The 18,061-nt window shown below is 33.2% G+C and overlaps 1 protein-coding gene across 1 annotated transcript; it reads right to left on the bottom strand.

Moving 5' to 3' along the window:
* Window positions 1-15,444: 15,444 nt before the first annotated feature.
* Window positions 15,445-18,061, bottom strand: Dus2 (Dihydrouridine synthase 2). The gene is made up of 6 exons (XM_073080679.1): window positions 17,730-18,061; window positions 17,500-17,638; window positions 17,093-17,425; window positions 16,487-16,774; window positions 16,246-16,405; window positions 15,445-15,744 (listed from the first exon to the last, which is right to left on the bottom strand). Exons 1-6 carry the CDS (start codon window positions 17,878-17,880, stop codon window positions 15,466-15,468), a joined length of 1,350 nt encoding a protein of 449 aa, XP_072936780.1. The 5' UTR covers window positions 17,881-18,061; the 3' UTR covers window positions 15,445-15,465.

Raw genomic sequence — 18,061 nt, 5'->3', positions numbered from 1 at the left:
ACAAATCCAGTCTAGCAACTAACGAATTATAATTATTCATACGCAGTGGCAATGGAACAATCCTTTCGGCCTATCGCCTGCTGTTTGCATAAGTAACATTAACAATTTTTTATTTTAAATCCGATTCGAAAAATACAAATTTGCCACGCTTGGGGATATTCGGATTGTCTTTATTTTCTTAGGAATAAATTTATTTAAGTAGGTACATAAAAAGTCGATAAAATATAGTCAACTGTTAAACCCTTTATTGGGTTTTTGTAGGGTGTGTGTATAGAGCGATCAATAAAATTATCTAGCTCACGCTTCCCGTGTTCAATCGCTTGAAAATGTAAAGCGGAGCTCTTCATTTCGCGCATGGCGGAACAGATCGGTGTGACAAGTTCTCATATGACATGTACTCGTGTAGTCGGCTCTACCGTACGCATCATTTCCATCTATCATCGATATGACAGCTCACCTCACATACATCAGTGATTTTGTACAATGATATCGTGAACGAAACTAATAAAATGATAATACATTTTCGTATCGTATTTTATACCTCTAACGTCGAGTTTTGGTAGAGCCGTGTATAGGGATTGACATTAAAGCAGGAAAAGTTTTTCTTGTTCCGTGCTTTAAAGGTACATTTGGTAGAGCACTAATCTTGCCCAAAATAAAGTTTATCTACTTATACATATAATACATAATGTATTTATTAAATAACTTAGACATTAAATAATAAAGCTCATTTATTACCGATTTCTGAAAGAGCTTGTTTTTACCATAAATATCTTTATTAAAGCAGAACAGAGAAATAACATTAGCGATGGAACAATGGATTTTTCATTTCCACCAGATGTGCGATAAACGTTATCAAGAGGGTTAACCGTGACCTCATAAAAAGCGGAATTTATTACATCTCACGACCCTTGCCCCGAAACTAAGACAGCAGAGGAAATAATAGAAAAATATCGTAATTAAAATCCAACCCTTCCTGTCGTTGCGCCATTTCACTGAGGGCTAAAATTGGAGCGAGGCGCGCGTGACCGATGCGATGATATAGTGGTATTTTAGTGAGGTCCGGAGATCGGCGCGGCGTCGGAGGAGGCGGGCATGAAGCCCCGAGACGAGTTAAGCGATCTTTAATGATTCTGTTACGACCTTTATTAAAATTTGACACATGGCGCTCCTCATTTTTTGTTATTAAACGCCCATATCCGGATCCGTTACAATGCTTAAAAACATACCAATTACACAAGCTTATCCCCTTTTGGATGTTTGCTAATAAGGAATATTTAAAAAGAGCGTTTATTTGTCTTTACGATGGAATATTTTAAATATTCCATTGTAAAGACAAATTAACGTATAGACCTAAGTTAAAAATCTAGGTTGTAGTTAAAAATCTAGTAGTTGTAGAGAAGTAAATAAAATTTTTGACATTTTTTTTTTGTTGATTTTTGAAAACAGATATAATTTGACTTAAACATAAGTCTTTTGTCATATTAAAACTGAATAGGAATTTACATGAATACAGTAACCAGTATCAAAATTATTGAAGCGTACACAGCATAAGTATAATATACCAATTCAAATGTAATAAAAGTTTATTTATTTTTATGGATCATTTCCAACGTTAGCAAAGGGAACGTTTTTTGAAAAATAACTCACTCGAATAACTTTATCGAATAGTTTATTATCCGAAAATGTGGAGTATCATCTCCAAACAGTAGTGTATTATACATGTAGCATTAATCCGATCTCTGTAAACAAAGATATAAATGAATTGTGACCGAAAAAAGTCACTCAAAGATGTTTGGCGTGCACTGATGTTTCAAAATAAGTTTTTTGTGTTTTAAAAATAAATTCTGGCCATCACTAGCGATTGGTCGATCCGGACTCGCTCCATCACGTTTTATATTGTTTTGGGAGCTCTGTTATTAAGTGTAAACTGGCAGCCGCTAATCATACCTGCCACTGCTATTTCCATTTACAATTACTGAACTTATTCTCTCAAAGTTATAATGTATCAAATACTTCTTCTGAATATCTTTACTGCTGCAAATTTGCTCTTCAACGTGATTTTGTGTTTATTATTAAGCAAGTGAGCATTACATTACATTAATATAACATTTGTGTTGTATTTTACTTTACGCATATGTTTATGCGTATAATTTACGGATTAAATTAAAATGAATGACGATTAAAAAGTGAACAACCATTACATTTATGCAATATCCATTGGCAGTTTTACGCTCGACGTGCTACGAAAATGTCTACAATACATAGAATAAAATAGATTATCAAACATAAAAGTGCTCGAACCTTGTAACAAATCCCGATAACATTAAAAAATCCATTGTAAACGTATTCTAAGGTGGAATCTCTTTTATCGAATTACTGACATAGAGCCAAACATTTCAATAAAGTTGTATAAAAACTTGAACTTACACAAAAGATTAAGTAAGAATAACATTGCCTTGTGTTATTATATGCCGCCTCCATTATTTGAAATAGATGTGTAAAGTTATTTTAAACTTTAAAGTAATAGTATTAAATAACATTTTACTTTAATCTTTAGTTAGAACGGTCGGATAGAGCTAGGTGCGATATGCGAGCTGCAACAATGTTTGCTGTTTGTTAAAGTATGCGTGAACAAGAGATCCTTAGACGGCTACTGATTGGTATTCAATAGCAAATACGATGAATGGCTACTTGACAATACGTTACTTCGTTTAGATGTCCGTTTAAGTTCTCTACAAAATTATGATATTGACATGTAATCATCCTATAAGACCGATAAGTCTGGATGGATAAAGAATATTGGTAATTCAAAATGTTTGAAATTAAAATTAAGTACGCAAATCTGCGACGCACATCCGCCACATTTATATACTTCTGACTCGTTGCAATAATGAAATAAATTTTACTTAATTAATGTAGCTTGCATTAACGACCACACCAACTTAATAATTAAACAAAATTAATACTCGACCATTTAGAAAAATTAAAAGTAAACTTTTTTTAAAGTTTATTTCTATAACGTACTGTCTGGATTTAACTTTATGTCTACCTTTGATTATAACTTCATTTAGTTTTTGTTGTATAATTAATAGTAAACACATAAGAGAGTTTTTATGGTTTTGTTATTATGTTATTTATTGAAATGTATAATATAGCTTATAGATATATTACACCAAGGGATTATGACCTATGACGGTCCTTCATTTTGCCGCGATTCATGTAGATCTACGTAGAGTCTATGTTTTAATGTAAGCAAATTACATAATTATTTTCCTTTATGCTTTATGACATGTACTGAACATGCTATGATTTAATAGTAAGTAGTAAAGTCGTATGAGAGAGTGTTACAAAGACCAACCGACAACGCTGGTGGTCCATTCCTTGGTTACCTTTAATGTCCGCCACCATTCTTATCCATTTAAAGCCTCTCTTTGTAAAACTGAGGACTCAATGAAACTTATTCACAGTCATTGTTATCTAAATTTCAATCGAGTGCATTCTAGCGGACGAGTGAACTCGAGTCGGCCAGACATTGCGACGTCTTATATTTTTGTAATAGTAAACACAAATGTTTCATCCCATTTATGCTCATTTGAATCTTAAGACGCAGTAGAATCGTATTGAAGATACGAGTTATCTGATGAAGTTTATATCTGTTAAACAAATAATATGTTGTACTATTTTCGGTTGTTCTAGTCGGCAATTCTTGCACTGCTAATTTCTTGACCTAAGTCAAATAATTGTCGAATCTGTAGTTAGTCAAAATACACATGGAAAGCTCATGATTTTATGGAATTAGTAATACGTATTAAGTAAATATATTATGGAATTTCAAGTTAAACTAGTAACATCGAGTGACTAGATGGAGTAGTAACATTTTATCATTAACATTGTAGGCGACGCGTAGTAGTAGTAGCGATTTTATATAATTGTTTATTTCTTTTTTATATTATCTGTATTGTTTTATATTTTACCTGGGTTTTGTGATTTCCTTTTAATAGTTTGAGTTGTCAAAGAGCCTTGTCACGATATATTTGAGTTGCTAAATAAATTTCCTTAAATATTGCTATCTAATTTTTTCGTGGTTATAACCCAATGATTGTTTGGTCCACAACAAACATCATCTTACTTTTCATGGGTTACTTCCGGTGATTTTTACTATTATGGGACATTGCTTTGGATTAAACATGTAACTAATAAATTGGCCGTGACCTCTTACATAGTAGGGGTACTTAGGTAGGTACATAGTAATTTTGTTAAACACGAGAAATATTATAACGAGAATCAAATATTACTTTAATAATTGTTGGAGAGGTGACGACAAAACGTTTGATTATTTTAGGTAATATGTAGTGACATTGCTATGGAGGGCAGAAACAAAGGGCGGCGTCGGCGGCCGCGCACGCGCCACTTGAAGCTCGTTAGAGTCGTTAGCGACGCACTCGGTACAAAGCGACGACAATGCGAGCCGTACGTTGCCATCATGCTAATTGCACCCGAACTATTGTTTTACTGTACCCCGTGCTCGTCATGCCACGGGGTGCATACGTAGATTTGACATTTGTTTTCAACGTCATAGTGGTTGTCCTCGCAAACATTAAAAATAAACGAATTTTATCCTTTTATAAATCTAGATTATAGAAATATAGGTAATGGTATTTTATAACGGCTTTATGAGTGACTCTACAGCGCACTAATTAAGTATACAGGGTGAATTTTTCAAATAGGCCTTCAGGGCCAAATCCCAAACTATAAGGATTAGCGAAAAATGCTGAAAGGAGTTACGAGGCCGATTTCGATAAAAACTAAAACTGCATCATTAGTTTTTTAAATATCTTTTTCCTTAGCCGGGAATCGAACGAGCTCATTTTGAAAAAAAAAATACCTTTATATTACTCCACTATCTGATAGTGTCGCTTATAAGGATCAAATTCTGGGAAGTAATGTTATGTGACAAATTAAAGGAAAAGGAAAATTTTGAAGAAAATACATATTTTTCCATACATTTACATACTAATCCTCAAAGATTATAGATAACAAATGATTTATGTATAATTCTTTAGAAACATACATAAGTCATACCATTGAAGAATTTTTGGTTAAACAACTAATTATTCGATGTTATGACCATGACATACGGCTTAGTATGAGAAAGTAATAGTTTGGCGAATAAGTTACCGCCGCTTATGTCAATTTACAAATAATAATACCAGAGTTTAGATAAACAGGTAATTTGAGGAAGAAAGTGTGGAAGAAGTAAATGTGAAGAAATACTAAGTTGTTAGGTCATTAGCAGCGGTTCGTGCAAGTATAATGGATTAGGGAGGTCGAATGGAAGAGTAGGTAACATCCTTGCATTATAAATTAAACCGCTACTAGGTAGATACTTACTGGGCGTTAGTTTACTCGACCTGATACATAGTTTTCTTGAGCAACACACGACTGCTTGAACTGTCTGGTCCCATTTTAATACACGTGAGTAAATTTTGTATGTATATTTATTATATTACTAATAATACATACATAATACATATATAATATATACATAATAACCACTAGAATTTATGTCATTATTATGTCATTCTAAGAGGATTGTATATTTAAGTTCATGCACGTATCATTAAGTTGCTGTCTATATTTTTATCGTCTGTCGAATAAAATATTATCTATCTACACTTGCCTAGAATCAACTAAAACCTTTTCATTTTTTAGATTAATCGAGCTGCTCTGTAGCACACTCCAGTGGTGCGTGTGATATGCCCTGCAAGTGGATTAAGTTAATATATAGTTTCTACCTGGATAAAATAGTGAACTACTAGTTTTTGCCTGCGGCTTCGCCCGCGTTTAAAAGAAAATAATATGACATACTAACACACATAAAACTGAAAATTCGTACCTTCATTGGAATGACAGTGGCGTCATCTGGCGAAAATTGGTCGTACCAACTCTGAAACCTTCGTGGGCTCATGGACAACAATTCTGCTAAAGATCATCACTTGATCAAATGCATAGTTTACGATTCAATCCTTACTAATATCGATTAAAATAATCGACTTTTTGGTCCAAAAGATCGATTCTCCGATAAATCGATCTTAGATCGCCATCCCTAGTTCCGATGGGATTTCCGGGATAAAAACTATCCTATGTCTTTCTCGGGTTTTAGACTATCTTTGTACAAAATTTCATTAAAATCGGTTCAGTGGTTTAGGTGTGAAGAAGAAACAACCAGACAGACAGAGTTACTTTCGGATTTATAATATTAGTAAGTATTGTTCGAAGCTACAGGTAGGTAACTCATATAAAACTTAGTACTTTAACATTGTTACCTTGATTGCAAATAAGAATTTTATTTGATGTTACTTAAATAAGAAAAATAAAATAAGTACTGCGAGTTGCTTATGTAAATTCACTTGCACTCATTCATTGACAATCGTTGGCATTGTTCCTGAGTAACGAATAACAATACAATGGGACGAGGTTGTGATCGTGGTTTTACCGGGTGATTTGCTTGTTTAGTCATCATTTCATTAGTACGCAGGATAACAATCAGGTTAGCTGACGTACGGTAGAATGTGCGTAAATCCTTTGCCAAAAATGAATCATTATTATTGATTATGCATTCAATCGAGTGTTAGTTCGCAAACAATATCTACAAGGTCCATATTGCAATATGATTAAGTTTCAATTTCTATTGGGAACAAATAGAATAAAGAGAAAACATAAAGCCCCTAAGAAGTAGAGCAGGTTATGCCTGCTGTGTTGTAGTAAAATTTAGCTATTATATCGAAAAACCTAAAATTTCTTATTCATTAACGACTCTACCTGATCGTATAATATACTTATCTGTTAGAAATATTGTCTATAATTATATGTATGCTTGTATTGTAGTTAATCAAACGATAATCACAAGTTTTTAAAATAGACAGAATTTTCGCTCTTAACTAGACAATTTTTCGAGAAGTACCAACCTAATATACATTTTTATTATTTGTAGACCCAGACTCCTTAAAATTCAAATTAATAATACCCGGAAAACATATTTTTATTAATATTTACGGCTGTTGTTATAAAAGTTAAAACAAAAACAAAACAACTCACAATGACAGGTTTACGGTTGGCACACAATATTTTATTTAACAAAATAAAATTTGTACTCATAACAATAGCGGCACTCAGTAGAAATTTGTGCTCTTTAGTTAAAAGGGCTTTAAAATAAATTGACCGGCAATTTAACCGTTCATGTTGCTGTCAAAAGAGACTGCATACAATCTGTAGGAATGACAATATGTAGGCAATTAAGAAGGAGCAGACGCATTTAACAGCTAATGTGTCTATTAACAAATGTATTTGCCGTGTTCCGTCCCGCTCGTAAATTCCGTGAACAACTGGAGCAGTTGGTTCGCTTTGTCGAATCGATATATCATTCAGTTTTAAATACTGTCTGTCTGTTGTAACAAGATACTATTGCTCTGAGAAAAAAATAATAACTCTATCAAAAAAGATATTTTCAAGACTGATTCGTTATAGCTAAGTTAAAGATCTTTAAAAAATTACTTAGTATGTAGGTAATTAGGAAGGTTCTGATGTTAAAGAAGTTAAACGTTGAAACCCTTCAATGTTTATTGTACTCATAGATTAGTAAAGATTACTCACTCCTAACAAGAAAATGTACCCAGTTTTGAGAATTGAAATAGTTGCGTAAAAAAGTTTTGCCATGTCTCCGTGCTAAAATGTCCCTAAAATATTTCAAATAATTATTTATTTATTACGTAAATTACGTAATTATTACGTAAATTAGTTATTTATTCGTAAATTTTCTCTAAACATGGTTTTATTTGTCAAGGATTCAAAAAAAGAACTTACTAAAATAAGCCGTTTGTGGCTTCATTCAATTTCAAGGCGGCGAAGTATCTTTACTAATCTATGATTGTACTCCAAAAAGTTTATTAGATTTCTGTATTCTTCTACAATATAATTGTATCCCGGGAAAAAAATATTATTTAACAACTAACAACAGAATCGAAATAGATATTTAAATAAATCAATAGTGGTGTCCAAAAATATAGTTTATAGATAGAGTAGCGACTAGCGATCTTACCTATCTAGATCATAGATGAGTTTAGATATCTCACCGCCTTGTAATTGAAGGAAGCCATTAAATGGCTTAAACGGCTGACAATTCTGTCCGCCATTTAATGGCTGTCATGGTGTAATTTACGCGGAACAATGCCGACATGCGCAGTTAAGTGGTGCAAAAACACGAAATCGAAGAAAAAGTGCGGAGAAGTACCGTTTCATTCGTAAATGATCTAAAAACTAATTTTTTTTAATATTTTTCGAACACGAAAATAGATGACAGTGACAATTTCAATTGTCATAACTGATTACATTATCTTGTTAGGATTAAAGATGTAGAGTCAACAATCATAGTTTTACAACAATTACGATGCTGTAAGGAATTACATGAATTGTGTGAATTAGGTTCACTACTTTTATATGTGATTGTATTCCTCTTATCTAGTGCAAACGAACAAAAAGAATCTTGTAATAATAAAATTAAGTAAGTATAACGAATGTTTTTATTGCAAGAGCTACTGTAATATTTGTGATGAAAGAAATGCAAAATAGAAATTTCTCAAAGTTTTTCATGCTCTCAAATGTCATCTGTCTCCGAAAGCGATTTATAGGGATCAGGGCTTACGAGAGCGACATACGAGTAAGATTGCCACCCGCGCGCCGGCACGCGCGCCCTATCCTGCTCTAATAACTTAACCCCCTTTTGTTTTTATATACAAAGCTCTCAATTTATTTATGAGATCTACCTACTGATTATGAACGGGCACGCGTTCCGGCCTAATAGCATTCAACGTTTTGTATTCCTGTCAAAGCGAATCTCTTTTAGATGTTTGTTTATTTATTCGTAGGTGTATTCTGTCTTTATAGCTGGAAGTTATTGAATGTTCTGTGAAGATCTGTTAATTGATGATATTAGGTATAAGATTGCATGATAATTATGTTTTTCAAAATACAAAAACATTTATTCTAAAGTGTTTCTTGATACAATGCAAATATAATATATATTAGAAAAGCTTACATTTATGTATTTCGATTTATGTTTAGTTACACATAAATAAAATACGTACATAAGCAGTAGGTCGTTAGCTCTTGTTGGGGATAGTACTGCTGATGGTGCAATACAAAGATACATAGATAACTTCACAGGGAAACAGGAAAACGCTGCTTTATATTTTCTGGATTTAATCTTTTTGCGTCTAATACGTCCATAGTAAGAAGGATATAAAGTATCATTGATATAAAGTAGTTTTAAACATCATGTAGAAATTACTTAAGTATCATATTATGCCTTAACGGCGAAGGAACGTCACAAAAAAGTTACGTGCTGTTGCAGAGAAGGCTACGGAAAGATCACCAGAGAGAAGAAGTTTAGCATTCCATAAGTGGTCGGTGTGGTGGCCTAAGGTCCTCTCAATCTGACAGAAGGAGGTCCTCCACGGTTCGGTTTGCACGAACGTTCTTGCCACGGACGTGCAAGATGTGGAATGAATTTCCTCCTGAGGTATTCCCGAAGCGCTATGACATGAGGCTCTTCAAGAAAGGTGTAAAAAGAGCTCTCTTCTAAAGCCGGTGATGCATTGGCGACTCCTCTGGTGTTGCAAATGTCCATAGGCGACGATGACTGCTTTCTATCAGGTAGCCCTTCTGCCTCATCGTTTAGTTAATATAAAAAAGGTGACTCGTGCCCAGCAATGAAACAGTGATGGGTGAACGAACGCGCTAGAGAGGTACGAACGTTCTAAATATTTTACAAATCGGATAATCTATTCACTATACAATAAATTTTGATATCATTTTGTAAGTAAAAAAAGTTGAACCATAGTGTCGTATTAATTCCACTCAATTTTTTAAAGTGCAAATATGCGCTGGTGGAGTTTGTAATTTAATTTTTCGGCCCCCATTGTAATGAGAAGCTCCATATTGAGATTTGAAGAGGTCCGCATTGAATTGTCCAAAATTGCGTATGAGTGTCACGTTGCTCGTCATTTAAATATGCAACACAAAACAGTGTGACACATCGTGACGAGTATTGTCATTATAAAATATCAATACGAAACTTTAAATAATTAAAAATTTAAAGCGTTTAAACAATTTCAGTACTGCTCACGGAAAATTGAAGAATATAATTTAATTTAAAATGGACGTAATTTTAATTTTAAAATATATAATTAAAGTATGCAAGTAATTTTAAAATAATGTACTATATAATATGCATTTATGTAATAAAAATGTAAGCTAACTTAGGTAAATTTTCCCTACATAAATATTATTAATAAGATTAATAATGCTTTCAACATTAACGTCACTCTAGGATTGATTTGTCGTGGATATCTACCGTGGACATCATGCTTGGCAAAATATAAATTAACCGTTGAAATGTTTATTAGCTAGTACTGAACCCGGAATCCTTGGCATGTTACATCGGTACCCGTAGCTGGAGTATAGGTATAGTGATGATGTGCATACGAGTAATTTGGTTAAATACATGTAACAGATAATAGGTAAGTAATTGAGGTACGGGTAACTGCAATTCCAAATAATTTTGTTTCACAAACTGTATAGTTTGGAATCATCATACGCTGAAAGAAGAAAAACAGGACAAGTGCTTGTTAAGCTCGTGTGGAGAGGGTTCCGTACACATTTACCTTTTTCTTTTTATAAGTATTCCAGTAGGAAATATGTACGCAAAGAACTATTTTGTATGTGTTTTTTAATTATAGCCTCAGTAGATAAGTAGTTTCTGAGATAAGAGTATAGGATTAAGAGTTCCGTTTTTTTTATTTTTTCGTGCGTTGGAAACCTAAACTCCTAGACATCTGTATCTATTTACTCTTAACTTCAAAAACATCACTGTTAAACGAAATATACTTAGCTTTAATGTCCGGAGAATCAATAACGTTAAAGCTCTTTTTCCTAACTTAGGTAGGTACCTACCTACCTACTTTCTTTATGATTCCCGATATGAGGGCACTGTAGCAATGTAAAATTGTGGTTTCTTGAATTATGCTTTTACAGACGTCATTTTGTTCCGTAATTTCGCGGTCAGCAGCGTGCGGACGTTTTCTACTCAGCCAGAGAGGTAGTAAATCAAAAAACTCATTATTACTACACCATTATAAATCTAAACTTCAACCGCAAGTATTGCAACGCACATTTTATCTTGAAAATCGACATACCTAGACTTAAAACATTTGTAATACTGCAAAATATTGTACAAATAATACCTACCTATAGATAATCGGCAAGGTGTTTCTATCGTAAGATAGATACAAATAAGACTAGTACCTCGTAGTTACCTAGTAGGTAAAAGTTTTTGAGTTCAGAAAATAATATTTATATTCAACTTGGTCGCCCATAACTTCAACATTTTAGGTAGGTACTTATTGTTGCATGTTGAAATACTTATTTCTATCGATTCTAACACTAATTTGGACTTATGTCATAAAGCTAAAGCAGAGCAATTACGGTACGTACTTAGGTATATTAAGTACAAACATGCAAATATATAAGTTTTCGATGACGAAAACCAATGTTAAATTTATTTTATTTAATACAATCAATTGCGATAAAATCTCGACGTTTTATTTGTTTATGTACCTACCTATCAATCATCACAGTGGACATTGATATAAAATAAATAAGTAGACATTGGTAATTTGATGCTCGGCGAGAAGCCGGCGGCGGCTAATAACATAGTGCATCCAACAAGAATAAAACGGAGCTTACACGTGATTCAAAAATTTTGATTCATATTTTGAAAGTTCCCATAATATTTTAATTACAATAAACTTACTATCTAACCTTCCTATCTAATCTATCTTACTTACCTACGTCTTACTGACAAACAACATTTTTTTCTTTAAGTCACAATTGGGTAAAGGCAAGATAGCTAATTACGAACTTGTAAATGAAGTACCTATCTAAACAACAACGCAGATAAATATGATTTACGGCACAGATATAGGTACCTACGAGTATATCTCGTATGTACAGACATACACAGAGTTTACAGAAACGATTTAAAAATAAAAAATCCATGGGTGACAGAACTTATTGCAGTTAGGTTGCGACGGCACCATCAGATACATTAGATACTGCATTATAACAGCAACGCTTACACACATGTGATGTGAATTGAAAGACATGATGGCGTGCCGTTCTCATATAGTCCTGAGTCGTAGCTGTGCATCTGTGGACTTTAGGTAGGACTGAATCGAGTGGAATATAGCTTAGAGCTAGTTTATGGGTACTTTAATAACCTAGGGTCTAGACCAAGGATAGGAAAACTAAGGGACGCGGGCCATCTCCAGCACGGAAACAAACCAGGGAGGTAGGAAATAATAACTAAAAATTACATAATATATCACGAAATATAAAAATATCTATACAATACATACACGCTTCATCGACATTGAAACAAACTTAAATTTATACCGTATTTTCCTTCCGTTATTCCTTTCAAAGTACATAAATACTTATCTGTTATTTTATAGTGTACCCGTAGGCCGTAGGTACTTACATAATAATATTATATCGTATGCTCTTGTTACTTAATATAAGTTATCTTGTACGTTTATAAGTACGTTATTAAATAAGAACTCTTGCTTTAAGTTATTTTAAAATTGCGTCTTTATTATTCTTACAGCAAATGAGCACAACACGCTCATGAAATGAAGGATGCGGCCGCGGTTGCGACAGGAAACCGCAAACTATCCACCTAAATAACTCCGCCGGATCGCTACAACAGACCGATACCTTTTGTTTTTATCTACGAAACGTCGAAGGAACCAGATTACGAGCCATCATCATCAGTCCATTGCCTCAGTCTGATTTTGGCTCTGCTGTTTTCGGGTTTGTAAGGTGTGGTATACCTATAAGATGCTATTCTATCTTTACCCTAAGTACACAAGTCCATACCGACATATCCGGACATATCCGTAATCGACAATTTCTGATCTATACGCATAGTAGCCTCTGAGCGTCAGTAACCTTGAATTCTCATTTTTACGCCTAAAATAATAAAAATCAGGCATGTGGAATACTTCAATACTGTGTTTGTGAGTTAATAAGTTTATTTCTGTCAATAAGTTTTAAATAAACTTTTATCTAAGTTTATTACGATTACCCAATTTACCAACGCGTTATTATGATTCTAGTATCTTGTTTGTTTCTGTTGAGAAGGGAAACCTTCAAAAGATTACTAAGTGATATACGATCGTCCTTCATGGAGTCGCTGGCTAGGCAATTAGAGCTCAAACTCTTGCTGTCCGCAACCCCGCTTGCAACCCCGAAAGGCCCTTCTTAGTCGCGTCTTAAGGGCTCGAACACAAAACTGCGATGCGACGTGATGCGAATTCGCAACGCAGAAAATTGCGATGCGAATTGCTGCGATGCGATATCGTGCGGCGTAGCGTCTCTCAGGGTGACCAACAACAACAACCACTGTGCGATGCGAATCAATTCGCAAGTTCTTGCGATGCGTCGAGGGAGCTCGCAGATTTTTGCGATGCGACGTCGCATCGCAGTTTTGTGTACGAACCCTAAGACAGGCAGGAAATACCACAGCTCTATTCTGGCTGAATTATTTTTTTATTGAATCGATGAAAACGATGTCGGCAATGGTGGTCTTCGACCTTTATAACTTAGTGTCTATGCTTAATATAGAAATATTTAGATTGTTAAGCCTATGTATTTTACTAATCTAAGCCCAAATACTATAAGAAACATTGTTGTGTATTTTTTTGAAATGAGTCAACTAGCCTATTGGAATTATATTACATTGGACATTATATTGGTCTAATTAGACGAAAATCAATTAAGAATTTATTTGACTACATCGGACAAAAAGTTTTTCGTGTAGCGGTCGCATCAATCATAATTATAGACATTATTACTAAGCGATGTTAAGTAATATATTTTTAATAAAAAATATTTCTCTGTATCTACCAAAAACTATACCTACTGTACATATTTAATCTATGGTACCGATGATACCACAGACTGTTAATCAACTTTAACAGACTATTAAGAAAAAATAAAAGGTACTCACCGACAAACTTTTTTGCACGTGTAGGTTAAAATTGGAAAATTTTAGTGACAATTTTATCAAATTTTAATATATTGTTACGAATCTTTATTATTAATTTTAAAAATTATTAATTTTAAAAATTATTCATTTGACAAATTTGACAACTAACTTGAACCTATTTTTAAGCTCGTAATTTTATTAAATTGAACGCTAGACCAAAAAATAGTTTACCTATAGGAAATTGAAAAATGACCGCAGACAATACAGATGTTGTACAGGATAAGAGTTGGAATCAATTATCGATATTATTTCGAAGGGCTTTAATACGGATAATCGATAACGAATATTTCAACGCAATTTTATCGATAAGTTCAATCTCTACAAATTATTCACTTTTATTCGCTAAATAATTTGAAGGATCATTAATTTCGATTTCAATGAACTTATCTTTTACGCCATAACGTATTCATGACATATTTAAATTTTCGAATCGTATTCTACAAAGCGTATAGTAACGTATATGGTATTTTATCATAAAAAAGAAAGACAGTTACATTGACAATTGACATTGCGACTGACAATACTGACATTTATCGTTGACGTCTAATGTCATATGTCTATTACCTTCGCCTGAACCCGATATTACAGTATACTATATGAGTATAATAAATATGAATTGTTTGAGGTTGACTCGAGTTTTGGTTAAATATACATTTTAACTGTAAAATTATACTACAAAATCGAGCAAAATATGGATAAGTATAACAAGCCGAGTCTGCCTAGTCCACGATGTGTGCTCGAAGATCTGTCTACTCTGATGATTGACGAACTAAAGGAACCTTTGAAATTTTCAATTGGCGATGAAACTTTACGAGACGCATACAATAGCTACTTGAATTACAAGCAATTAAGAAATGATATAAAAGAACAACAAGAATTAAACACCACCCTAGAAGCTCTGAATAAACAATTGATGGATAACATAGAAAGCATGAAAAAGCAGCAAAGTGCTAATGAATAAGTAACTGTATGTAAACAATAGCATTTGTGTTTTTAATACCATATTATAATTGTTAATAATATTTCTATCTTTAAATAAACAAGCATGCAGTCTGTGTAATGCAGGTGGTAATTGAGAATTTATAAGCAGTGTTGTAAGATGGAAATCTACTTTTGACAGAATTTACGTTGGCACACATCTATTGCGAATCTTCTATAGTGTTCTTTAAACTGAAGTATAATATTAGTCATATCCTTTAGCAACTTTACGGGCAGTTCACCTTAATATTAAAAACTCTTATTAGCAATGTAAAATAGGTTTAAAATAAAGTAGAAGATAATAAGGCATAAAAGTTTATTTATTTTATAACACTGCCTAACTTTACAAGTTCTTCCCGGGACACTACACCCAAATAGTACAAACAGACTAAAGCGGCACTTTGTTCAGCAAACTTCTTGTTCTTCTCCCAAAATGTTGAAGTATATTTTTTGCCTTTAAATGACAGAATTGTACGAAAGAGTTTTTCTACTTGCTGTGTTTCATATGTGGGTAATTTGCATCCATTTCTGCCTGCCCAAACATGAAGTTGAGTTTTTGGCAAATTTAAGTCATTGAAATTTGCACGAATGAAACAAACCTGAAAAAAAATTGCATAGGTATGATGCATTTAATTTGTTATACAGCTATAACTGGAAGAATTTTAAAAGAAAAGAAGCTTTGCAAATCTAAAAATTGTTACACCTGAGACTTCAATGTAAAAATAAATAAGTAACATACTAATTTATGTTCTTAATTAATAAAGTTATGCTGCATGTGTGTTTTTCAAAATTAATGTTTAAATAGCTTCTATTATCTTTTCAGTTCCAAAAAATGAGTAACTTTGCTTAGTAATCTTCATTAATTATTTTATTCTATTTTCTGGGATGAACTCATGGTGTTCATGTTTACTTAATTCTTTTATGGTGCCAGTCACTATTGACTACTCAATCACTAATTCGATCCTATTAGTGATCTTCGGTGCCATCACATTAGCCTTACTACCTAAGTATTTACTACTCTGGCAATGGAATGATTGCTTTCCATTTACCAGTTTTAACATTAAAATTAAACAAATTTCATTAAATAGACCAATGCTTACCTTCATTTGTTCTACACCATCAAGGTTTATTTCTTCAATTTTTGATTTCTTGTTGGGTGGTTCCAACTCATCCGGAGTTACTTGCCATCTACCCTGTATTCCCATACTTTGATATTCATCTTGCTTTTTCTTACAATACTCATCCAAGTCCCATATTGCACTAAAACATATAATAAATAAACACAATACTATGTTCTGTCTCCCTAAACATAAATAAATTATATAATAAATAAAAACAAACCAGATTTGTTCCACTGTTTGACTTTCTAAGAATTTTCGACCTCTTGGTGTCTCTTGCAGGTCTCTAAGTATATTCTGGACGCAGTACTTTGTATTAGATGGTGAATTATCATAATCAACTGCAAGTTTAAGATAATCAGTGATAACAGTATCAATAGGTAATAGACCATTCTTTCTAAAAATAGAGCAATTCCATTCAGCTGCCCTTGCTATCATGACACTGGAGCAACCCGTCATTTCCTTAAATTTATAAATGTCACTGTGTTTTTCTATCTCTTTAGAACCCCCACTGAAAAGTGAATTTAGAAAAAATTTAAACTTGTGAATTCCTAAAGCAGTAACATAATTGATTTTTAGGCGTACAATGAAAGTATTAAACTCTACACAACCTTTACAAGATCCAGGAGAATTCCAAGTAAATATCCTTTCCTTTACATTATTTGCATGTTTTTTAACAAGTAGTCTGTATATTCTAATATGTAATTTTCACCTTTGGATTTGGCACTAGACATGTTGGTTGTGTATTCAATGAGTACACCTGTCTCAATTATTACTGTGAGGCATTATGTGTGTGAGGCATTATTACGTGTATGTGTCTATTACTTACTTTGCAATAACTTGTATAGGGACTCTCTCAGCTACATACTTAATAATGTCTGTGTTTACAGCATGTTGTGGTCTCTCATTTCTCGTTCTGCCGTGAATGCCAATAGCTTTAATACCTGAGCTGATCAATTTGTTCACAACTTTCAATGTTTCTTCTGGTGTCGGAAATATCCTAATTTTACATGTAACTGGTATTGAAATGTTGTCTACTAGAGTCTTTAGTATATTATAAGCTTTATCGGGATCTTCAAGAAGTGCAATTCCCATACCTCCTTTGATGGAGAATTCTTTTGGACAACCCATATTAATATCTATAGCGGCTACATCATTTTCCCTGCAAAGTGAGTGTACGTAAAAGAATATGTATACATTTTTTTTGCATTAAACAAATATATTTTATATACTTACACCATTTTGGCAACCTTAAGAGCTCTATCTGCGCTGCAAGTACCAAGTTGTAAGACAACCCTTTCCTTTTCTTCATCACACGTACGAAAAACTATGGTACCATCTGTCTGATCAACGAAATCTACTGTTTTGAGAATATCTGTAAAAAGTAAATATATATATATATATATATATATTGGTTATTTATCAATGAAAGGCGTAAGATGTTACAACTAAAATTCCTGACTTACCATTGTATCTTCGTTTCGAACGTAGTAATTTCCAGTCTATCAGCTCCTCCGTGTACACAATATCAGCTCCATACCGTAGAGCCAGGAGTCGCATGGGCAGAGTATTAATACGCACCATTGGTGCAAGTATTATTTTGTTATCATATATCATCTTTTTTTTATTATTCCCGAGTCATTTAAATTCAATATCCCATTTAATTGTGTACATGTACTTACACCGAAGATAAAAATCGATAATCTTATCAACAATGGACTGAAAACATTTAATAAGTCAAAAATCACATTGTTGATAACAATTTTGATAATGTGATATTGACAAATTTCACATTGAC

Source organism: Epargyreus clarus, unplaced genomic scaffold (genome assembly GCF_041222505.1).
Source record: "Epargyreus clarus isolate Ecla_fem2 unplaced genomic scaffold, WU_Ecla_fem_2.2 ptg000015l, whole genome shotgun sequence".
NCBI classification, from domain to species: Eukaryota; Metazoa; Arthropoda; class Insecta; order Lepidoptera; family Hesperiidae; genus Epargyreus; species Epargyreus clarus.
This window is presented reverse-complemented; position numbering and strand designations above follow the sequence as displayed.